The sequence below is a fragment of the Carcharhinus amblyrhynchos genome, unplaced genomic scaffold (assembly GCF_965287045.1).
Source record: "Carcharhinus amblyrhynchos unplaced genomic scaffold, sCarAmb.v2.hapA scaffold_42, whole genome shotgun sequence".
NCBI lineage: Eukaryota > Metazoa > Chordata > Chondrichthyes > Carcharhiniformes > Carcharhinidae > Carcharhinus > Carcharhinus amblyrhynchos.
In genome coordinates, this window is record NW_027649783.1 from 1,501,765 (window position 1) to 1,524,601 (window position 22,837).

The following is a 22,837-nucleotide window of genomic DNA, read 5'->3' on the forward strand; positions in this document are numbered from 1 at the left end:
CGTATAAAGCTCACAATCCCAAATACCTTAGTAACCACACTCTCAACCTGCCTCCTAAACAGCAATTATTAGTGTCACATTTAACCACATGTCCCTTGTTCCTGCATGCCTTTACAATTGTATCTTTTCTTTCATATTGTCTCTCCCTTTTCTTCCCACTGAAATAAATCATTTCACACTTCTCTACTTTAAATTGGTCTTGTTTGACCAATCCACAAGCTGTCTCAGAAACTGTGAGTTTCAGCACTCCCCCCTCACAGTTCACAATGCTGCCATGTATTGTGTAATTCCCACAGTTTGAGTGTGTGCTCTGTACAGCATTGCCGATGTCTCTAATATGGATCAGGAAGAGCAGGATTCCGAACACCAACCCTCCTGGAATCCCACTTTAACCGAGCTCTATTCCAAATAAAAACATATCCCACTGCTGTGTTTCCTGTAACTCAGTCAGCTTCCTATCCATGTTCTGCTGTCCCTTTTATTCTCTCAGCTCCAAATGTTCCCACAAGTTTGCTGTGTGTCCCTTTATTTATAAAATGCTTTTTGACAGTCCATGTTCACATTCACCACATTAACCACATCAACCTTTTCTGTTACCTAAATCTCGAGCAAATTCATTAAACATAATTCACCTTTATGAATTACGAGTGGTTTCCTTAATTAATGCACATTAGCACAAGCGAGAGTTAATGTTATCTGCAGTTATTGTTTGGAGAATATTCCACATTGCTGAGGTTAAATTTATTGGACTTTAATTGGCTTCTCCTCACAGCCTTTTCTGAAGAAGAGTGTTTACCATTTGCAGTTCACCGGTTCTCTGGCATCATGAGCTCGGATAGGGAAGTTTTGCCCAAAGCCTCTGTAATTTCCACCCATATTTCCCTCAGTATCCATGGATCCGTCTCCTCCAGTCACAAGAACACAGTAAATAAGAGCAGACATTGACCACGTGGCTCATTGATAATATTCCCCCATTCAAGGGTGACACAGTGGTTAGCACTGCTCCTTCAGTGTCAGGGACCCGGGTTCAACTGCAGCCTCAGGTCACTATCTGTGTGGAGTTTGCACATTCTCCCCTTGTCTGTGGAGATTAGGTTGATTGGCCATGCTAAATTGACTCTGAGTGTCAGGGGATTTGCAGGGTAAATATGTGAGGTTATGGGAATAGGGTTTGGTGGGCCAAATGGCCTCTTTCTGTACTGTAGGGATTGTATGATTAATACAATTATGATTTATGTGTCTTTATACAGTGCAAAGCACAGAGGCACAGCATTAAACCAACAGAACAACAAAACTCAGAACAGCAACAGCATCAGACAATACAAAGAGAGAAATCACACGGTATTTCTGACAAGTTTTTTAGAGGTCACTACATTTTCAGTATCAAAATCAGGTAAAACTTTTGAAATATCAACAATTCTATGTGGGGAGAACAAATTGTGAATATCATCACATGAACCAGATTTCTGTACTTTGTACTGACATCCACCAAAATACAATCGCTGTGAATAAAGGTTTTGAAGCTTAGGCAATAAGGCCATGTATCAATTTGATAATATTGAATTAAACCATAAATCAGCCTTCTCTACAGATTGCAATTCAAGAATCCTTAATCCCTCATAAGCTATTCCTTTCATGCCTTTCATTTTCCAGTTTTCATGTCTTTGCACTCTCTCTATGAGCTGAATATCTCTTTGAACGTATGGGTTCCAAAGTATGGGTGCAGTATTGAGATGTGGGCATACTCGCTTCTTATAGAGTTTCAGATCTTGGGTTGAACTCCAGTTTACTCCTCACTCCCTCGCTTCCCTAAGAATCCAAAATTTGCCTATCTCAGCCTTAACTGCAATAGAATCCCTCCAGTGCAGATGGAGGCCATTTGGTCCATTGAGTCTGAACCAACTCTCTGAGATACCATCCCACCCAGAACCTGTCTCAGTAACCCCACATATTCATCCTGCTAATCCCCTTTACTGATACACTTTGGAAACAAAAGGCACCGTGCAATACTCTGACAAGATACCACAAGGTAGGTTGTTGCATAAAGATTAAATCTCATGGGATCCAGGGTGAGGCATCTTAATGGATACAAAATTGGGTTCTTGACAGAAGCCAGGGGATGGTTGTAGAGGATTGTTTTTCAAACTGGAATCCTGTGACCAGTGGTGTGCCTCAGGGATCAGTGCTGGTCCGCTGTTATTTGTCATTTGTATTAATGATTTGGATGAGAATATAGGAGACATGGTTAGTAAGTTTGCAGATGACACCAAGGTTGGTGGCATAGTGGACAGTGAAGAAAGTTATCGCCAATTGCAATGGGATCTTGATCAATTGGGCCAGTGGGCCGATGAATGACAGATGGACTTTTATTTAAATAAATGTGAGGTGATGCATTTTGGTAGATTGAACCAGGGCAGGACTTACTCAGTTAATGGTAGGGCGTTGGGGAGAGTTACAGAACAAAGAGATCTAGGGGTACAGGTTCATAGCTCCTTGAAAGTGAAGTTACAGGTGGACAGAGTGGTGAAGAAGGCATTCAGCATGCTTGGTTTCATCGGTCAGAACATTGATTACAGGAGTTGGGACGTCTTGTTGAAGTCATGAAAAACATTGGCAAGGCCACACTTGGAATACTGTGTACAGTTCTGTTCACTCTATTACAGAAAGGCTATTATTAAACTAGAAAGCGATAGAAAAGATTTACCAGGATGCCAGCAGGACTTGATGGTTTGAGTTATAGGGAGAGGCTGGATAGACTATTTTTTTTTCTCTGGAGGTAGGAGGCTGAGAGTTGGTCTTATAGAGATCTATAATATAATGAGGGGCGCAGATCAGCTGGATAGTCAATATATTTTCACAAAGGTAGAGGAGTCTAAAGGTAGAGGGCACAGATTTAAGGTGAGAGGGGAGAGATAGAAAAGTGTCCAGAAGGGCATTTTTTTTCACAGAGTGGTGAGTGTCTGGAACAAGCTGCCAGATGTGGTAGTAGAGGCGGGTACAATTTTGTCTTTTAAAATGCATTTCGACAGTTACATGGGTAAGATGGGTTTAGAGGGATATGGGCTAAATGTGGGCAATTGGGATTAGCTTAGTGGTTTTAAAAAAAAGGGCGGCATGGGCAAGTTGGGCTGAAGGACCTGTTTCCATGTTGTAAAGCTTTCTGACTCAGAGCCCATTCGGCCTAACTTGTCCATGCTAGCCCACGGACACACATGAAGTTTCCAAGCTCACCTTCCCGCACCCGGCCTGGAGCCATGCAGCTGAAAGATTGATCGTGATCGAAATACTTTATACTGAAAGATAAGTTTTTTTTGGTTGTCTGAAATATCGGAAGTAAACACTTCCTAATCATAACCGCTGAGAGCAGGGCTCGAACCTGCGCGGGGAAACCCCCATTGGATTTCAAGTCCAACGCCTTAACCACTCGGCCATCGCAGCTGCACATTTATAATCTGAGTAATGTTGATATTAACTTCATCAGGCACCGGGATTGTGCAGAGCACAGTGTGTGAGCTGAAATGTGTTTCTCCACTTTTACTTTGTATCTTTGTCTCTGGCGGAGAACTCATTTATCAGGTCAGAGACTTGTTTTCCTATTTCAATATTCCTTCATTGGAAACGAATTACGTCCGAACAATAAATAATAACACCTCTATTTTATTTCTTAATTGTCAAATGTTGCGTTCCCTCTGTTTTTGTCCACTTGGTTTAAAACACAAGATGCTGCGGGTAAGAATCTAAATAAATTATCAATGCGACGGCCGGGAATCGAACCCGGGTCAACTGCTATGGAAGGCAGCTATGCTCACGACTATACCACCATCGCTCACACCCCTCAAACAGCAACTATTTCAATCAGTTGTAATTATGGAAGCAGATTAGTTGCTGATTTCATCACACACCAGCTATATCCACAGCACAGTTTGTAAACTGAACCTGTTTTGTCTGGTTTTTTTCCGGACAGTTTAAACCACCTGTTTTACTATTGTTTCTGACTGGGCAATCATTGTTTAGTTTTGAGGCCTGTTCTTTCAGTTAAACGACTGAAAGCAAATTGAAGCTGGATTTTCCATTAGAACCACGGTGATGATGAGAATCTTTGGTGAATTTTATTTTCGGATTCGCATTTAATTAGCTATCGCATGTCACTTCTTACAATCTGTGATAATCAGGAGTTCCTAACGCCCAATAATGGCCAGCTTGCAGCAATGTGTTTGAATGAACACGATGTCACATCATCGAAGCAGCATTTTGAAATTCTCATTTATTGTATTCTGATGAAATGTATTTGTTATGTTGCGTCTGTCATTCCATAAGAATCTTACTCTGACCTGAGACCTTGTTTTGTCCTGGTGCTCCTGATGCCTGTTTGTTTCCATTCTGCGCACCCTCTGGTTTTCCTCATGGAACCACAGAAAGGACCAGAGAAGAGAACAGCACAGAAGGAAGCCATTCGGCCTGTCTTGTCTGTGCCAGCCCGAGGACACCCAGGTGTCATTTCCAAGCTGACCTTCCTGCACCCGGCTCGGGGTCATGCAGCTGAGAAAGGAATATGGTGATCCAAATACTTCATAGCAAAAAATTAGCACTTTTCTTTGGCTCTGTGGCTGCCGAAAGCAACCGTAACAAACACTTCATCATCAGGATTCAAACCTGCACAGATATGATGGAAATTGGATTTCAAGTCTAACGCCTTAACCATTTGCCATTGCAGTTGTGTATTTACCTGCGTAATATAACCATCTCAGTAACATTCATATTAACATCATCGGGCACCGGGATTGTGCAGAGCACAGTGTGTGAGCTGAAATTTGTTCCTCTACTTTTATTTTGTATCTTTATCTCTGATTGCCTCTGATAAATGAGTTATCATTTATCAGGTCAGAGACTTGTTTTCCTATTTCAATAGTTTTTCATTACAAACGAATTACGTCCGAATAAAAAAAAATCCCGAATTTATTACTGGCAAATTCTCCCTGTTTTATGATACTTGATTGAAACGTGGACACATTTCTCAATACGAATACCGGGAATCGAACCTGGTTCGACTACTTGGAAGGCAGAAAGTTCTACTCATCAGTATCGCTCAAATAGATATTACAATTAGTTAAAATTACAGAACTATATACGTTGCTGCTTATGGCAGCGGAAGTAAACACTTCACAATCACATCCGCTGCGAGCAGGGCTCGAACCTGCGCAGGAAATCCCTTATGGAATTTCAAATCCAACGCCTTCACCACTCGGCCACGGCAGCTACACACCTATTACTGTAATGTAGCCACCTTAGGATGTTCATATTAACTTCATCAGGCACTAGGATTGTGCAGAGCACAGTGTGTGAGCTGAAATGTGTTTCTCTACTTTCACTTTGTACCTTTGTGTCTGGCGGAGAACTCATTTATCAGGTCAGAGACGTGTTCTCCTGTTTCAATATTTTTTTCATTAGAAACGAATTATGTCCGAACAAAAAAAATGAAAAAATAGAAATCTTTATTTTATTTCATTCCTGTCGAATATTGCGTTCGCCCTGTTTTTGTCCACTTGGTTTAAAACACAAGATGCCGCGGAAAAGAATCTAAATAAATTATCAATGCGATGGCCGGGAATCGAACCCGGGTCAACTGCTTGGAAGGCAGCTATGCTCACCACTATACCACCATCGCTGACGCTGGACAAACAGCAGTTATTTAAATCAGTTATAATTATGGAAACAGATTAGTTGCTGATTTCATCACACACCAGATACATCCACAGCACAGTTTGTAAACTGAACCTGTCTTATCTCGTTTTTCTGGACGGTTTAAACCACCTGTTTTATTATTGTTTCTGACTGGGAAATCATTGTTTAGTTTTCAGGCCTGTTCTTTCATTTAAATAACTGAAAGCAAATGGAAGCTGGATTTCCCATTAGAAACACACTGATGATGAGAATCTTTAGTGAATTTTATTTCAGGAATGTCCACCTACTGTTGGGACCTGCGATAACTAATTAAATAAATCACCACTCTGATGGTCAGGAACTGACCCTTGGTCAAATGCTCTCACAGTCACCACTCCATCACCATCGCTCACCTGGCTCTGTCACCCACTCTGTAAGAAAGTCCAGCTCTGACAGTGAATCTGGTTCCCTCCAGGTCCAATCGGAGGATGGTCAGAAACTGTCACTGTCAGAAACTCCATTATCAGCGAGTGTGGGATGGTTATTTAACTGGCTGTCACTGGTTGGTGAGGTTGTGATTTACTGTTACCTGTCAGTGCCGGAGAAACAAATAAAACAGGAAATCTAGAGACTCCGAGAGCAGATAATTTGTATTTTCACCCTAAACAAACACAGTGATGTCTGGAATCACTATAATAACTGAAAATAAAAATAGAATTGGTTCTTGCCGCGGAATCTGGTTAACAGATGTGGCTCTTCACCACATGGACTGCAGCGGTTCCAGAAGGCAGCTCACCCCCACCTTCCCAAGGGTAATTAGGGATGGGTAATAAATGCTGACCCAGGCAGAGACACCCACATTCCATGAATGAATTGAAAGACAATCTGCGGGGAGCGGTCCTCAGAGTGTTTAACAGTTACTGAGGTGAAAAACTCTAACTAATCCCCTGGAATCCGGAGCAAAGGCCGGAAGGAGGAGAAATTCCGTCCTGGGACCTTCCACTGGGTGAAAGTTTTGTCCTGTGAATGTGTCGATGTGAATATTGTGGAAGAGTGTATGAAAGGAGCGGGCGGGTCAGACTAATCCAACTGTGTTTGTGTGTCTGTTCTGATCATGAGATCTCCGAGTCTCTCTTGTGGAAAATAAAACCATTTTTCAATCAAAGATTCCCCCTAATCCCCTTGCTGAGCCCCAGAGGGAGATTTCAAGGCAATTGTTTCGCTAAGTCGAAGATTTGAGTGGAAAAGTAGAGAACATGTCAGCTATCGCGTGTGAGAGCGGGATCAGTGCAGCAGGAAAACGGGTTTCAGTGGAAAACGGAGTCCTCAGTTCGAGTGAAACCTTTTCAACAGCAAACATTGGAGTGTCAGAGACATGAAGGGTGTGAGCTGGATGTGTGGAGAGGCGGAATTTGATTGGAATGGGAGAGTTTGTGAGGAGAGAGAAACACAGAGAGGCTGGAGGAGCCGGGAGCTGACAGCAGCTTGTCTCTGCTCCGTCCGCTCTCTGCCTTTAAGTTGCTCTGTGCCGCCACCACTGGTTTCATTCCGGATCCAGTTCTGACTCTCCTGGCCCAGATTTTCCAGCCACTCTCGGATATGACTGAAACTGCAGCCGCCCAAACGGCTCCTCCAGCCGCTCCCGCTCAGGTGAAGTCTCCCAGGAAGAAGAAGGCGGCTCCCCGATCTGCCGCTCCCAAGTTAGGCGAGCAGATCCTCAAGGTGGTGGCGGCTTGCAGCGATCGCAAGGGGATGTCCCTGGCCGCCATCAAGAAAGCTTTGGCCGGCAGCGGAGTGGATGTGGGGAAGCGCGGCTCCCAGATCAGGTTAACTATCAAGAGGAAGGTGGAGAAAGGCTCTCTGGTGCAGACAAAGGGACAGGGCGCCTCCGGCTCCTTCAAACTGGCTAAGAGGGAAAGGCCGGGCAAAATGGGAAAGAAGGTGAAGAAAGCCACAGGCAAGAAATCTTTCGTGAAGAAAACAGCGGCCAAGAAGGTGACAAGAAAGAAAGCCGCCGCCAAGAAACCCGCAGCCAAGAAAACTCCAGTGAAGAAAACTCCAGTGAAGAAAACTCCAGTGAAGAAAACTCCAGTGAAGAAAACTCCAGTGAAGAAAACAAGCAGCAAGAAGGCGGCAACTCCAAAAAAGGCGCTGAAGAAAGCAGCCCTGAAGAAAAAGTCTCCTGTGAAGAATGTCACGGGCGGAAAGTCGGTCAAAAAAGTGAGTAAAGCGAAGGCCAATCCCAAAGGGAAAGCAGCAAAAGCGAAGAAAGCCTCAGGAAAGAAGTGAAACAACCCGAGAGCAAATTGGAAACCTCTGAAACCCCCCAAAGGCTCTTCTCAGAGCCACCCACATCTCTCAGGAAAGAGCTGATCTCACAAGAAAATGATTCCTGTCCCGCGGGGCCCGGCTCATTCTCAATAGAGATCATTTCAAATTCAGACTAAAGCAAAACAACTGCAGATGCTGAATTTCATTGAGAATTTCACATTTGTTCAATCGCCACTTTCTCTCAGAATAAAGCTGTCTGGTAGATTCAGTGTGAGACAGGAACACTGGCGGCGAAACACCGCACTCCCCACTCATTTTTAATCCAATCCCTGCAGGGAGGCCAATCGGCCCATCGAGTCTGCACCGACCCACAATCCGGATCCCCCATTCCCCTATTTATTGACCCTACTTCCCCCCTGACACTCCGGGACATATCAGCATGGGCCAATCAACCTCACACACACCGGGGGGAAACCGGAGCACCCGGAGGGAGCCCAGGGAGAATGTGGAAACTCCACCCAGACAGTGACCTCAGCCGGGAATCGAACCCAGGTTCCTGGCGCTGGGAGACGGCAGTTCTCAGCCCAAAAGTCAGTGTCAGGAGTGGGATTCGAACCCACGCCTCCAGAGGAGACTGCGACCTGAACGCAGCGCCTTAGACCGCTCGGCCATCCTGACTCCCTTCACTTTAACACAGGGAGATTTCCCCCAAACAGCTTCAATAAAGTGTTTGGAAACAGCTGGAAGCGGATGTGGGTGAGGATGTTACTGAGGGAGTTTCTAGCTATAGAATAGACTGTGTTTGGGTGGGAATATTACTGACTGGGAATTATAACAGGAGCAGGTTTAAAAACACAAAAGGACAAAGTCACCACCCGAAACCTTAACTCTGTCTCTCTCTCTCTCTTCACAAAAGCTGCCGGATTATTTGCAGCATTTTCTGTTTCGATTCCAGATTTCAAAGCTCCGGGTTTGTGGAAACTCTTGAGTGTGAAGGGCGGCTCTGGAAGGGTTTGTGTGGGGAGCTGGCTTTCGTTTCCATTCTTAATAAACGGGTTGAAATTGGCGGTTGCAGAAACTGGAGGTGGAGCTGAAAGATCAGGGGCCGTTCTGTGTGTGTGTGTGTGTGTGTGTGTGTGTGTCAGGCCGGCTCTCTCCTCCCTCCCGCTCTGGGTTGAATCTTCACTCTGTCTCCTCCCCCCTCTCTGCTCTCACTCCGCCTTTCTCAGTCAGGTCGGGGCGGCCTGTATAAAAGGAGCCTGAAAGAGTTCCTCTCTCTCAGATTGGGCAGTGATCTGAGTGAAGAATCCATCATGTCTGGCAGAGGGAAAGGAGGCAAAGGACTGGGGAAAGGCGGAGCCAAGCGGCACCGCAAAGTGCTCCGTGATAATATCCAGGGCATCACCAAACCAGCAATCCGCCGCCTGGCTCGCCGTGGCGGGGTCAAGCGGATCTCGGGCTTGATCTATGAGGAGACTCGCGGGGTGCTGAAGGTTTTCCTGGAGAATGTGATCAGGGATGCGGTCACCTACACTGAACACGCCAAGCGCAAGACGGTCACTGCCATGGATGTGGTGTACGCTCTGAAACGCCAGGGCCGCACTCTCTATGGATTCGGCGGCTGAACAACTGGACCCTTTTCCAGCCAACACACAACAAAGGCTCTTTTCAGAGCCACTCACCGCCTCACAGAGAGAGCAGTGACCTGGGGACAGGGGGGAGCTGGGACAGGCGGCTCAGTGTTTGAGATGCAGCTTTGCTTTGTTTAGGTTCCGGTGCCGGGAAATCACCCAATTGAACATTTCATTTGGAGCAGGATTGTTGTTGAAATGTTTCAGTGGATTGTCTCAGCAGCCCCCAGTTGACATGTGCCCTGAGTGAAAGGCCACCTCACTCCCTGTCTAATCACTCAGTGTTTGGATAGAGTTTCTAAAAGCTTTCTCTGGAATAGCGGGAGTTTAGGAGCAGCAGCCGGTGAATCGTTCACTGGAACCAGTGCCAGTTGTGATGCTATTTGCCCCCCAGACGGTTGTTTCCTGCACTGAAGCTGACAGGCTTTGGGAAACTGCTGAGTTTCCGCTCAGTCATTCACAAAACCCGCAATTCCCGCAGTTTGAGCCGCTCCAACCCCCAGCCTGCTTCTGATTGGCCATCCTCTCCGCATCGGAACCAATCGCACAGCATCGAATGTGAACATTGAGCCAATCATTGGCTTCGACTGTCAACCGGCAGGAATTTTGAATGGGGGGAAATGGCGCCAATTTCAGCGCGGGAAAGGGAATGGAGACAAATTCTTAACTTCTCAACAAGAATAACATCTCTATTAATATTCTGCTGTAAGATTATTTTACAAAGAGCTTTCATTTGTGAACATTTGTCCGCGGCAAACGGCTCCATTCAGGAATGTCAAACGGGACAAATATGAATTCACTCTCTGTAACAAACAACAGACTCAATCCCTTTCACACCGGCTTCAGGGGGACACAGAGAAGACACAGATTTCTCATCCTTTCCCCTGAAAGCGGCACAAGCCACAGACGGAGGGGAAATCTGAATGGGCTGGAGAGGGAAGGGACAGGGATCGAGTGGAACAGCGGGAGATTCTGGGAATGAACAGCCCAGAGAGCGGGGAAAGGGTCTAAAAGACCAAGTGGAGGGAGATGGATTTCAAATCTTCAATGTTTCTGGTAATTAAGGACGGAATGAAGTCTTATTTTATACAAACCGTTATTTCCTGCACAGAAAATGGAGTAATTTCTGGAAGGGGCGGTGAAGAAAACAAGTGAGGCGATCAGAACCTGAGTTCCAGACATTCATTCCCTGCTCAGAGTTTGATTGAAACTTCCTGGGCCAATTCCCGCTGGGGGGGCGGTTCCTCACACAGTTTAAAAAGGCGGCTGCAGCGCAGACTCTGGATTAAGAGTCTGTGTGTCTCAGATTGTGCTGAATCCGCTCAGAAAATGGCCAGGACCAAGCAGACAGCGCGCAAATCGACCGGAGGGAAAGCTCCTCGCAAACAGCTGGCTACCAAAGCGGCCCGGAAGAGCGCTCCAGCCACGGGCGGAGTGAAGAAGCCTCATCGCTACAGACCCGGCACTGTGGCTCTGAGGGAGATCCGCCGCTACCAGAAATCCACCGAGCTGCTGATCCGCAAACTGCCCTTCCAGCGCCTGGTGCGAGAGATCGCTCAGGACTTCAAGACAGACCTGCGCTTCCAGAGCTCGGCCGTCATGGCCCTGCAGGAGGCCAGCGAGGCTTACCTGGTGGGGCTCTTTGAGGACACCAACCTGTGCGCCATCCACGCCAAGCGAGTCACCATCATGCCCAAAGACATCCAGCTGGCCCGCCGCATCCGCGGGGAACGCGCCTAAAACCCCGGCTTCAGCACCAAGAACAACAACGGCTCTTTTCAGAGCCACCAACTCGACACATGAAAGAGCTGCCATCTCCTGTTAACCAATCTAGTCTTTCAATTCCCGGCACAGAATCTTCCCAGGACTCTGAAACCTCTCCATCTTACAATTAACTCTCCGTTACATTGAACTCTCTCCAATCCTTTGATGATTACAGCCAAAACCATCCCGTTGACAATTCTACCGCAATTTAATTTTAAAGTGGTTTTATTAAACCTGCCATCATTTCAGTTTCCGAGGAATAATTCCGCAAATCCACTTTCTCCGCACGTGTTTGGAGTGAGGATTGAGAATTGTGTCAGTCAGGGTCAGAATATGAAACATGTCTCAAACAGTAACCCCCTCACACCGATATCACCATTACAGAAACACTTGTACATTCGGACAGACAATAATTAACACTTTTCCAGATACAATGACTGGCTTTGAAAACTGATGGGCTGCAGATGACTGTCCTCACAGACTGTCGCACTTTAAACAATTATATTGGAAATCGGATCATTTCAGTTCACTGGGACGGTTTCCCCAATAAACAGCAGAAACTTGTATTAAAATATTCTATGTGTCAATAGTAGGGATTGATAGAACAAAGCGGGAAACAGCTGGACTGTGAATAGCAGTGCAGAATCTGACCGATAGACACCAGGCCGCCCTTTTCCAGATAAAGTGAGTGGCTCTGAAAAGAGCCTTTGGGTTATCAGATGAAAGAATGGCCGCTTCACTTGCTCTTGCTGGAGACGGCGGAGGTTTTCTTGGGCAGCAGCACGGCCTGGATATTAGGCAGCACCCCGCCCTGAGCGATGGTCACCCCTCCCAGCAGCTTGTTGAGCTCCTCGTCGTTGCGGACGGCCAGCTGCAGGTGTCTGGGGATGATGCGGGTCTTCTTGTTGTCCCGGGCCGCGTTCCCGGCCAGCTCCAGGATTTCAGCGGTCAGATACTCGAGCACAGCAGCCAGATAGACCGGGGCTCCGGCACCCACACGCTCAGCATAGTTGCCCTTTCTCAGGAGCCTGTGAACACGGCCCACCGGGAACTGCAGTCCAGCCCGGGAGGAGCGAGACTTGGCCTTGGCCCGAACTTTCCCGCTGCTCTTTCCTCTTCCAGACATTTCCCCAATCTCCCAAAGCCTTTCACAAAGAATGCTGAAATCCACTCCCTTTCGCTTCTCTTCTAGCTCCGGGAGGAATGGAGGGCCCACATTGCTGATTGGTCACTTTGTTGCTACCTCTCAGCATCTTGTCCATATGACCAATCAGAAATCTGCTGAACTGACCAATCCGGAGCCTCCACGGAGTGAGGGCGGAAAAGCCCAAATTCTCAGCTTCCCACCGATTTCATTTCAAATTGGAAAAGTCCCCAAAGGGGAAAAGAACAAATCCTCCTAGCGCTTTCTAACTGTCCCGGGCGGGAATCCATCCCTGTTCACAGCATTCCCAGAAGGAAAACACTCCCGTTTAGTCTTCAATCAGAACCCAGTGTCCTTCACTGGAAACAGGGAGCCCGATCCAGTCCCTCAGACTCAGTTTGTACCAATTTCTACAGATCCTTATAATAATCAGTGTGTGTCCCAGATAGGGGCTGGGAATTTGGACTGGGATTTATGCATCTTCCTGTCAGTGGGACTGAGTTGGGGGTGACAAGGAAACAATGTCTGTCTGTTCTGCTCTGATTGTGGGATTGAAAATGTTTCTGCACCAGTTCTGCTGCCTGAGACTGTGAAACTGATGCACTCTGATAGAGAACATACATACTGTGTGTGAGGAGCTCACTGTTCATTGTAACTCAGGGGAGGAAACTTCAAACTAACCTGGATTGATTCAATGATTTGCCTGTCAGGAATAATTGACTCATTGTAACCCAATTACAGGTGAGGGAATAATACACAGGCCCTGTTTCAATTTGATTTACTGTTGTCACATGTATTGGTATACAGTGAAAAGTATTGTTTCTTGTGCCTTATACAAGCAAAGCATACCATTCAGAGAGTACATGGGGAGAGAGGAATGACAGAGTGCAGACTGTAGTGTTACATTCATAACTCGTCTGTAGTGAAAGATCAATATAAAGTAGGTCCATTCAAAAGTCTGATGGCAGCAGAGAAGATTGAGTTGGTTGGTACATGATCTCAGACTTTTGTGTCTTATTCCTGTTGGAAGAAGGTGGAAGAGAGAATGTCCGGGGTGTGTGGGGGCTTTGATTATGCTGCTGCTTTTCTGATGTGATGGGAAGTGCAGATGGAGGCAATGGAGGGGAGGCTGCTTTCTGTGATGGACTGGGCTACTATAAGAACTGTTTGTAGTTTAAGGTGGTCTTGTTAAGAGCAGGAGCCAGACCGAGCTGTGATATATCTGGAAAGGGTATTATCTACAGTGCATCTGTAAAACTTGGTGAGAGTCATAGCAGAAATGCTGAATTTCCTTAGCCTCCTGTGAACTTAGCGGTCTTACTTAACTATAGAGTCAGCGTGGAAGGACCAGGATAAGTCATTGATGATCTCGACACATAGAAACCTGAAGCTCTCAACAATTTCCATTTCATCCCCATTGATGTAGACAGGCGCATGTCCTCTACTGTACTTCCTGAAGTTAATGACAATCCCCTTTGTTTGGGTGACATTGAGGAAGAGATTATTGTCGTCACACTAATTTACCAGATTCTCTATCTCATTCCTGTAGTCCGTCTCATCATTTTTTGAGATCCAATCCACGATGGTGGTATCATCAGCAAACTTGAAAATAGAGTTGAAGCAGAATTTGGCCACACAGTCAGAAGTGTATAAGGAGCATCGTAAGGGGTTGAGGACACAGCCTTGTGAGGCACTGGTGTTGAGGATAATTGTGGAGGCGGTGTCGTTGCCAATCTTTACTCATTGTGGTCTGTGGGTTAGGAAATCTAGGATGCCGTCACAGAGGGAGGAGCCAAGCCCTCGGCCATGGAGTTTGAAGATGGGTTTTGTAGGAATAATGGTGTTGAAGGCTGAGCTGGAATCAATAAATGGGAATCTGACATGTGTCTTTGTTATCCAGGTGTTCCAGGGTTGAGTATACGGTCAGGGAGACGGCATCTACTGTGGATCTGTTGCGGCAGTAGGTGAACTGTAGTGGATCCAGGCAATCTGGGAGGCTGGAGTTGATCCGTGCCATGACTAACCTTTCGAAGCACCTCATAATGATGGATGTCAGAGCTACCAGGCAATAGTCATGGAGGCTCGCTGCCTGGCTTATCTTTGCTACAGGGATGATGGTCATCTTCTTGAAGCCTGTAGGGACCTCAGATTGGTGTGAGGAGAGGTTAAAGATGTCTGTGAATACCCCCGCCAGCTGCTCCAAGCAGGATCTGAGTGCCTGTCCCTGTACCCCATCCGGGCCAGTCGCTTTCCGCAGGATGACTTTCAATGCGGCTGATCTGAAGTCTGTGATGGTGACCTCGGATACAGGTTCAGCCAAGGCTTTCAGAGTGGAGGGCATCCTCAAAACAGGCATAGAATGCATTGAGCTCATCAGGGAGGGGGGCATCGTCACTGGCAATTCTACACACCTTCATCTGGTAACCTGTTGTGTCTTTCAGACCTTCCCACAAACGGTGGGAGTCCATGTGGCGAGCCTGGGACTCGAGCTTGGTCCGGTACTGGCACTTGGCAGCTGTGATGGTTCTCTGTAGATCACATCTGGATTTGTTCCAGTTCAGGGTCCCCTGACTGGAAATGCTTTGGAGCTGGACTTCAGGAAGCAGTGAATATCCCTGTTCATCCACACTTTCCGGTCGGGAAACACATGGATTTGCTCCTTTGGCTCAGTCTTCTATGCAATACTAATGAAGTCAGTTATTGTGGTGAAGTAAACATTCAGGGTGCTTGCTGAGTTTTTAAATATTGACCAGCCATTGACTCGAAGCAGTCATGTAGGAGATCATCCCATTCCGCAGACCAACAATGCCGGACTTTCTTTAATCGGATTCTCCTGCTTCAGTTTTTTGCCTGGAAGCTGGGAGCAGGAGCACGGCCTTGTGATCTGATTTGCCAAAGTTTGGGTGGGCGATAGAATGGTCGGCATGTTTGATTTTTGTGTAGCAGTGCTCGAGGATGTTTGTGCCTCTGGTGGGACAGGTGACATGTTGGTAGTACTTTGGTAGGACACTCTTGAGATTGGTCTGGTTGAAGTCCCCGGCCTGGATGAACAAGGCCTCGGGATATTTTGTCTCAAGGCCGTTTGTGGCGGTAGATATTTCATCCAGCGCGACCTTCACGTCTGCCTGGGGTGGAATGTAAACTGCTGTCAGGATAACAGAGGTGAACTCCTGCGGAAGGTTATCGGGGCAGCATTTCAGCGTCAGATATTCTAGGTCCGGGGAGCAGAAACTCGCCAGTGTTGTGACATCGGAGCACCAAGAGGTGTTGATTAGAAGGCAGACGCTACCTGCGCGAGCCTGATTTGAGGCTGCTGTAAGGTCCATTCGGTGGACGGAGAAGCCCTGTGGTTGTACGACACTGCCCGGTGAAGCAGGTGTGATCTGTGTCTCTGTGAAACACAGCACACAGCAGTCTCTCAGTTCCCTTTGAAAAGTGAGTCTGGTTTTCAGTTCATCGAGATTGTTTTGCAGAGATTGAACATTTGCCAGGAGTGAGCTGGGGAGGGGGGTCTTGGAACCACATTGTTTGAGTCTCACCTGCAGGCCTGCGCGTTTCCCCCGCTTCCTGGGGTGGCTGCTCCCTGTCCTGCCTGCCAGACGGTGTTTAGTCTGTGGTATCGAGGGTGTAGCTGGGTCCTGTTTGCGCTTTGGTTGGTGTGTGGGTGGAGGATTTGTTGCCATGGTCACGGGTCCTGCCTCGGCAGTCGGGTCTGAGTGGTGGGGAGTTCCGGGTCACTGTCGGGCTGCGGTTCCAGTTCGGAGGGTGTTCACACCACACTCCGGTGTGGACAGGTTGAAGGCCGGTTGGCGGACGGGGTCTCTGGGGTCACGGCTGGGTCCACGTGTTCGGGTTCTCCGGGTCACTGCAGGTCAGGGTCTTCCTTCCGAGGTCAGAGGATCTCTAATCTCGCAAATAAATTTAAAAGAGCAGTTTCAGTAATTTATAAATCTCAGTACATAATCATAATGAACAGTCACAAAGGAAACCCAGTGATACAAACATTGTCAATGTGTGACTGCAGTCCTCAGTGTCTGTACGAGAAGTATGATCAGTGGGGGTAGGCGCTATGACAATTCAATGACATTCAGATAGAACTGAAACCCTGCACTGCTCCATGAATGGGATAACGTTCGAATTTCCATTCATTGCTCCGGTGTGATTAACCAGATAGTAATCAAAACCAAACAGTCTCTGTTTAAAACGTGTCCATCCTCGTTCTCACCCGGTGCCTGCGAGAGCTGCTCTTTGTCTAACTCCCCACATCCTGTCTGTCTGCCTCTGTTTCCAATCTTCACTGTCCAATTACAACAAACCAGGGGAGACTGGAACTAGAATCATTACAGTGCACAAGGAGACAGTTCACCACATCCAGTCCATGCTGGCTTCTCCATACAACAATCCAGTCAGTCCCATTCCCCTGCTCTATCCCCATAGCCTGACAAGTTTATTTCCCTCAAATGTCCATCCAAATTCCTCTTTGAAATGATTCATTGTCTCTGCTTCCACCCTCAGAGGCAGCAACTTCCAGGTTGTTATTCGCTGCATGAAAAGTTCTCCCACACATCCTCTCTCTGTCTCTTCCCAAAACCTTCACCCTGTGTCCCCTAGTCCGTGTACTATCAGTGAACGGCATCAGTTTTCTTTGTCTACCTGATCCACACCTGCCATAATCCTGTCCACCTCGATCAGATCTCCCCCTCAATCTGCTTTACTCCAAAAAAGATCAACCCCAGCTTCGCCAACACAACTTTGTGGCTAAAACCCCCTCATTGCTGAAACCATTCTGGTCAATCTCCTCTGCACCCACTGAATGATCCTCACACGTTTCCTCAAGTGTGCTGAGCAGAACTGGACTCAATCCTCCAGCTGTGAACCAATCAGAGCTTTCTAAAGGCTCAGTGTAACTTGTATGATTCTGTTCTCAATGCCCCTGTGTCCTCATGGGGAGGGTCACTCGTGTGGATGGGGAGGGTCTGCACTAACCTGGCAGGGGGATGGGCACCACTATATAGAAGTAGAAAAGGGGAATATCTAGAGAAGGAAATAAAATCACCGGCTCAATGCTCAATGCATTGCAATTGAGCTCAATGCATTCTGTGCCCATTTTGAGAAAGAGCTCAGTGAGAGTACGCCCTCCGCTCTGGAAGCCTCGGATGAACTTGTATCTAAGGTCACCATTGCAGATGTCAGAGCAGCGTTCTCAAAGGCCAACCCAAGGAGAGCGACTTGCCTGGATGGGCAACCTCCTCTGCTACTACCTCTGGCAGCTTGTTCCAGACACTCACCACACTGTGTGAAAAAATTGCTCCTCCAGACCCTTTTGGATCTCTCCCCTCTCACCTTAAACCTCTGCCTTTGGGAAAATATATTGACTATCCACCTGCTCTATGCCCCTCATTATTTCATAGACCTCTGTAACATCACCCCTAAGCCTTCCAGAGAAAAATATCCCTGTATATCTCTCCTTATAACTCAAACCATCAAGTCCAAGTAGCATTCCAGTAAATCTTTTCTGGACTCTGTCTTGTTTAATAATACCCTTTCTATAATTGGGTGACCAAAACTGTACACAGTATTCCAAGTGTAGCCTGATCAACGTTTTGTAACAACTTCAACAAGACGTCCCAAATCCTGTATTCAATGTTCTGACCAATGAAACCAGGAATGCTGAACGCCTTCTTCATCATTCTGTCCACCTGTGACTCCACTTTCAAGGAACTATGAACCTGTACCCTTTAATCTCTGTTGTATAACTCTCCCCAGTACCTACCATTAACTGACCAAGTCCTGCCATGGTTTGATCTACCAAAATGCATCGCCTCGCATTTATCTAAATTAAACTCTATCTGTCATTCATCAGCCCTGTTGCAATCCTAGATAACCTTCTTTACTGTCCACTATGCCAGCAACCTTGGTGGCACATGGGACAGTGTGGTGAATAAGGTTGATGAGTTAGAAACACAAATAGCCACATAGGAAAAAGGGAGGTGTGGTGAGAAAGAAATAGAGCAGCAAATCTGCAGGCAGATCATGCATTGCAGATGTAGAATTAACTGCATTTTCACACAGACTGACAGGAATGTTGCCACATGATCCACGTATTAGTGGGTGGTCACTTGAGTAACAGTGATCATTGTAACACAAGCTTGATATTAGCAAGGAACAATCTAAAGTAACACTTTTGAATTGGAAGAGGCCTAACTTCAATGGGAGGAGCTGGGATTGAGCCAGGGTCAAATGGAGCCAAAATCTGACAGGAAAAACTGTAACAGTGATGGGTGATCTTTCAGGAGATATTTCAGGTATAGACTCAGTACATTCTGATCAGGGTGAAAGGGAGGGGAACCAAAGCCCGGGCTCCTTGGATGATGAGGATTATAGAAAATATAATGAAACAATGAAGAGGCCGTATGATTCAGGTCAGAAGAATTCTTCAAGTGAGTGTGTGAGTTATAGTGTGAGTGTGTGAAATTAACTCTGTATCTGTCCATCTCTGTTACTGTATATGGAGTTAACTCATTCCTGCTGTCAATCTGTACGAGAGCACCATTCACTCTCTGTCAGCCTCTGTTACTGTGTTTCATTGGAATTGCAGTAAATTTCTTCCTGTCAGTTTATTTGAGGATGGAATTAATTCTCTGATGTGTCAGCCTCTATGAGTGCAAGTGAGTGTGGAGTTAACTCGATTAGCCAGTCTCTGTTCCTGTGTTTCAATGTGCAATTACCTCTCTGTCCTATTCTGGGGGTTGATTGGCTCAGTTGGCTGGACAGTGGGGCTGTGACGCAGAGTAACTCCAACAGTGTGGGTTCAATTCCTGTACCAGCTGGGGTTATTCATGAAAGGGGAGAACAGCCTATGGCCATCTGGGACTGGGCTGAATTTAGCCTTTACCTTTCTGTCCATCTCTGTTAGTATGTGTGCATATCGACTTACTTCTGTATCTGTAATTCTCTGTTACTGTGTGTGAATGGGGCATTAACTCTCTGTTCATCTCTGATTTGTATGTGACACTGAAATTAAGTGTTCTCTATCCTTTACTGCAGTGTGACATTAACTCTGTCAATCTCTGTTACCGTATGTAGGTGTGGAATTGACTCAATCATCCGAGAATAATGACTGTGTCAGGGTCTGTTAGTGTATGGAAATGGGTCACGATCAGCTTAGCAAACAGTAGCGAGTGGTGCCTGATTCCTGAGATGAAGGAGTTATTTTATGAGGAAAAATTAAACAAGTCTGGCCAATTTTCAGTGGAGAAGAATGAGAGAGGATTGTACTAAAACATATAAGATTCTCAGGGGCTTGACAGTGTAGATGCTGAGGGGGATGTTGCCATTTATAGGGGGAAACTAGAACTGGAGGCACAGGTTAAAGATAAAGCACCTCCAATTTAAGATGGCGATTAGGAGGAATTACTTCTCTAAAGGGACCCTTAGTTTTTAGAACATAAGAACATAAGAAATAGGAGCAGGAGTAGGCCATCTCGCCCTTCGAGCCTGCCCCGCCGTTCAATAAGATCATGGCTGATCTGTCGCTGCTCAGTTCCACTTTCCCGCCCTCTCCCCATAACCCTTAATCCCCTCTCTTATCAAAAACCCATCAAGCCGCGTCTTAAAAATATTTAGCGAGGCAGCCTCCACCACTTCAACGGGCAGAGAATTCCAGAGATTCACCACCCTTTGAGTGAAGAAGTTCCTCCTCAACTCCATTCTAAACCGCCCCCCCTCCTTTATCTTGAGGCTGTGCCCCCTAGTCCTACTGTCTTTTTTGTGCGGGAAGAGCCTCTCCACCTCTATCCTATCCATCCCATTCATCATCTTATACGTCTCAATGAGATCTCCCCTCATTCTTCTAAACTCTAACGAGTACAAGCCCAGTTTATTCAGCCTCTCCTCATAGTTCATCCCCCTCAACTCCGGTATCAGCCTAGTAAACCTCCTCTGCACTCCCTCCAAGGCCAAAATATCTTTGCGCAGGTGCGGCGCCCAAGACTGCACACAGTACTCCAGCTGCGGCCTCACCAATGCCCTATACAGCTGCAGCAAGACCTCCCTACTTTTATATTCAATCCCCCTCGCTATGAAGGCCAGCATCCCATTCGCCTTCCTGACCACCTGCTGCACCTGCAAGCTGGGTTTTTGCGACTCATGCACAAGGACCCCGAGGTCCCTCTGCACCGTCGCCTGCTGCAGTTTTTCGCCCCGTAAGTAATAGTCCTTCCTACCATTCTTCCTACCAAAGTGGACCACCTCACACTTGCCAACATTAAATTCCATTTTTTGTCATTCAATAGATTCAGTCTAGAGTTCGATAGATTTTTGAGACACAAAAGAATCAAGGGTTTTGGGGACAGGCACTGAAGTGGAGTTGAGGCCACAATCAGATCAGCTATGATCTTACTGAATGGCAGAACAGGCCTGATGGGCTGAATGGCCTTCTCCTGCTCCTTCTCCTTATATTCTGGTATTGTGTGTGTGGAACTAACCCTTTTTCTGTCAGTCCCTGTTACAGTTTTTTCAGTGTGGAATTAATTCAGTCTGATACTGGATATGAATGTGGAATTGATTCTCTGTCCAGCACTTATTGTGTGCAAGTTTGCAATGTTTCTGTAATTGTACAGAATGATCACAGTTAATAATCTTTGATCAGAAGTGTTTGGACCTGATGCTCTCAAATGTACCCAGAATTAAAGCCATCCATTTCTCCTGCTTCTACAAACCAAAGTCATCCAAACAAAAAACTTACCTTCACAGAAACTGAGGGACTGATTTCCAAAACCAACATCCAGCCTGATTCAAAATGGCTCTTAATTTGTCTATATCAGGCCTCAGTTTTCTGAGCAACAGCTGCAATAATTCACAGGTGAAATCATGTGGACACTGGACATCTGAAACAAGGAGAACATTCTGGAATACACAACAGGTCAGGCAGCATCTGTGGAGAGAGAAACAGAGTTCATGTTTCAGCTCACTGACAATAAACCCACAATAAACTACTTGCTGATATCTGTCAATGGCGGCTGCAGTTCCCATGTGAGGAGGTAATGTCCTAGTGATATTGTCACTGGTCTAATGACCCAGAGATCCAGGGGCAATTCAATGGGACCTGAATATCACCACAGCAGAGTGTGTAATTTGAGATCAATTAAAACCTGGAATTAAAGATCTAATGATGGCAATGTTGTAAAAAACCCATTTGCTTCACTGATACCCCTTTAGGGAAGGAAATACACCCACATTAACTGTTGTTACCTGTGACTCTAGACCCACAGTGTGTTTTTGGCTCTTAAATCCCCTCTGAAACGGCCTAACAAGCACTCAGTTCAAGGGTAATTAGTGCAATAAATATTGGCCAAGCCAGTGACACACATATCACATGAATGAAAACAATTCTCTGCGCCCCAGAAAGTGCTCTATCCAACACACTGCCTTGCCCGGGCACTGAGAGTGGGCATGATCCCCAGGGGCAGCCGCGGGGCAATGGGTGCTGGAACTTTCCCCACTGCCACTTGTCTCCCATTCCACCAAGCTGCCTGTGTCCTTTGGGAGTTTCCCACTTTCCTCCTCACAGTTGCCAATGCCTCCAGGTTTGGGGGCGTGTGGAAATGTTGAGCTTGTGTCCTGTACACCAAGGTGTGTGTCATTAATATATATCAGGAAGAGCAGGGCTCCTAACACCGAGCCCTGGGGAACTCCACTGGAAACCTTCCTCCAGTCTGAAACACACCCATTACCCACTCCTCTCTGTTTCCTCTCACTCACACTGTTCCATATGGGGCGGTGAGGATGGCCTCGCTGCACCATCCGCTTCATGGTGCCGCTCCCCCGGCTCCCTCCCCGCACCTCCGCCGGGCCCCGGGCGCCTCTGACTCGGTGTTACTGCGGCTGCGCGCGGCCCCGTTCAGCTTTCGGGAGCCGCACCGCGCATGCTCCGCGCTGACAGACGGGACTAGGGGACGCGGCCTAATGGCGCCTGCGCCGTGCGGACCAATCTGAATGAGATAGACCGTATTCACTCGCGCGCTGAATCCTGGGTTCTCCAGGCCTCCATTACATTGAATAAAACAGAACATAAAATATATTTAAACTCTGAACGAGATTTCCCCTCCGTTCAGTACAATACTTCCTCTTATCTAAATTACAGCCTCAAAATGTATTTCTATCCTTATTTGTCCAATGGTATTTTAACTTTTACTTTTCATCCCAATTGGCTTCGATAACAGGCATCATGTTCAGGATCACAGCAACTTTACTGCCCAACGACAAATGTGTTCCCTGACGTTCTTATTTCTTATTTTATACCATTCACAACAAACTTGTGCCGTTGTTTCATGGAAACATTTTATTTACATTTACTCTATTGAAA

At 46.6% G+C, this 22,837-nt stretch overlaps 5 protein-coding genes and 4 non-coding genes across 9 annotated transcripts; 3 read left to right on the plus strand and 6 right to left on the minus strand.

Moving 5' to 3' along the window:
- Positions 1-3,355: 3,355 nt before the first annotated feature.
- Positions 3,356-3,438, minus strand: trnas-uga (transfer RNA serine (anticodon UGA)). Its single transcript has one exon. It is a non-coding gene; the product is annotated as a tRNA-Ser (tRNA).
- A 1,735-nt stretch (positions 3,439-5,173) lies between these two features.
- trnas-uga (transfer RNA serine (anticodon UGA)) lies at positions 5,174-5,256 on the minus strand. The gene has a single exon. It is a non-coding gene; the product is annotated as a tRNA-Ser (tRNA).
- Positions 5,257-5,593: 337 nt separating this feature from the next.
- Positions 5,594-5,665, minus strand: trnag-ucc (transfer RNA glycine (anticodon UCC)). Its single transcript has one exon. It is a non-coding gene; the product is annotated as a tRNA-Gly (tRNA).
- Positions 5,666-7,227: 1,562 nt separating this feature from the next.
- On the plus strand, positions 7,228-7,950 carry LOC145335893 (histone H1-like). Its single transcript, XM_080181626.1, has one exon. It carries the CDS (start codon positions 7,261-7,263, stop codon positions 7,948-7,950), a length of 690 nt encoding a protein of 229 aa, XP_080037752.1. The 5' UTR covers positions 7,228-7,260.
- Positions 7,951-8,527: 577 nt separating this feature from the next.
- trnal-cag (transfer RNA leucine (anticodon CAG)) lies at positions 8,528-8,610 on the minus strand. Its single transcript has one exon. It is a non-coding gene; the product is annotated as a tRNA-Leu (tRNA).
- Positions 8,611-9,245: 635 nt separating this feature from the next.
- On the plus strand, positions 9,246-9,557 carry LOC145335915 (histone H4). The gene has a single exon (XM_080181647.1). It carries the CDS (start codon positions 9,246-9,248, stop codon positions 9,555-9,557), a length of 312 nt encoding a protein of 103 aa, XP_080037773.1.
- Positions 9,558-10,892: 1,335 nt separating this feature from the next.
- LOC145335867 (histone H3) lies at positions 10,893-11,303 on the plus strand. Its single transcript, XM_080181597.1, has one exon. It carries the CDS (start codon positions 10,893-10,895, stop codon positions 11,301-11,303), a length of 411 nt encoding a protein of 136 aa, XP_080037723.1.
- Positions 11,304-11,967: 664 nt separating this feature from the next.
- LOC145335953 (histone H2A.J) lies at positions 11,968-13,022 on the minus strand. Its single transcript, XM_080181685.1, has one exon. It carries the CDS (start codon positions 12,451-12,453, stop codon positions 12,064-12,066), a length of 390 nt encoding a protein of 129 aa, XP_080037811.1. The 5' UTR covers positions 12,454-13,022; the 3' UTR covers positions 11,968-12,063.
- Positions 13,023-13,025: 3 nt separating this feature from the next.
- LOC145335952 (uncharacterized) lies at positions 13,026-22,339 on the minus strand. Its single transcript, XM_080181684.1, has 3 exons — positions 22,234-22,339; positions 21,218-21,406; positions 13,026-16,379 (listed from the first exon to the last, which is right to left on the minus strand). Exon 3 carries the CDS (start codon positions 16,152-16,154, stop codon positions 15,291-15,293), a length of 864 nt encoding a protein of 287 aa, XP_080037810.1. The 5' UTR covers positions 16,155-16,379; positions 21,218-21,406; positions 22,234-22,339; the 3' UTR covers positions 13,026-15,290.
- Between the last annotated feature and the right edge of the window lie 498 nt (positions 22,340-22,837).

Bases quoted from the DNA above. Each gene is read 5' to 3' on its own strand.
- LOC145335867 (XM_080181597.1), top strand. From the start codon at position 10,893: ATGGCCAGGACCAAGCAGACAGCGCGCAAATCGACCGGAGGGAAAGCT.
- LOC145335893 (XM_080181626.1), top strand. From the start codon at position 7,261: ATGACTGAAACTGCAGCCGCCCAAACGGCTCCTCCAGCCGCTCCCGCT.
- LOC145335915 (XM_080181647.1), top strand. From the start codon at position 9,246: ATGTCTGGCAGAGGGAAAGGAGGCAAAGGACTGGGGAAAGGCGGAGCC.
- LOC145335953 (XM_080181685.1), bottom strand. From the start codon at position 12,453: ATGTCTGGAAGAGGAAAGAGCAGCGGGAAAGTTCGGGCCAAGGCCAAG.
- LOC145335952 (XM_080181684.1), bottom strand. From the start codon at position 16,154: ATGGCAACAAATCCTCCACCCACACACCAACCAAAGCGCAAACAGGAC.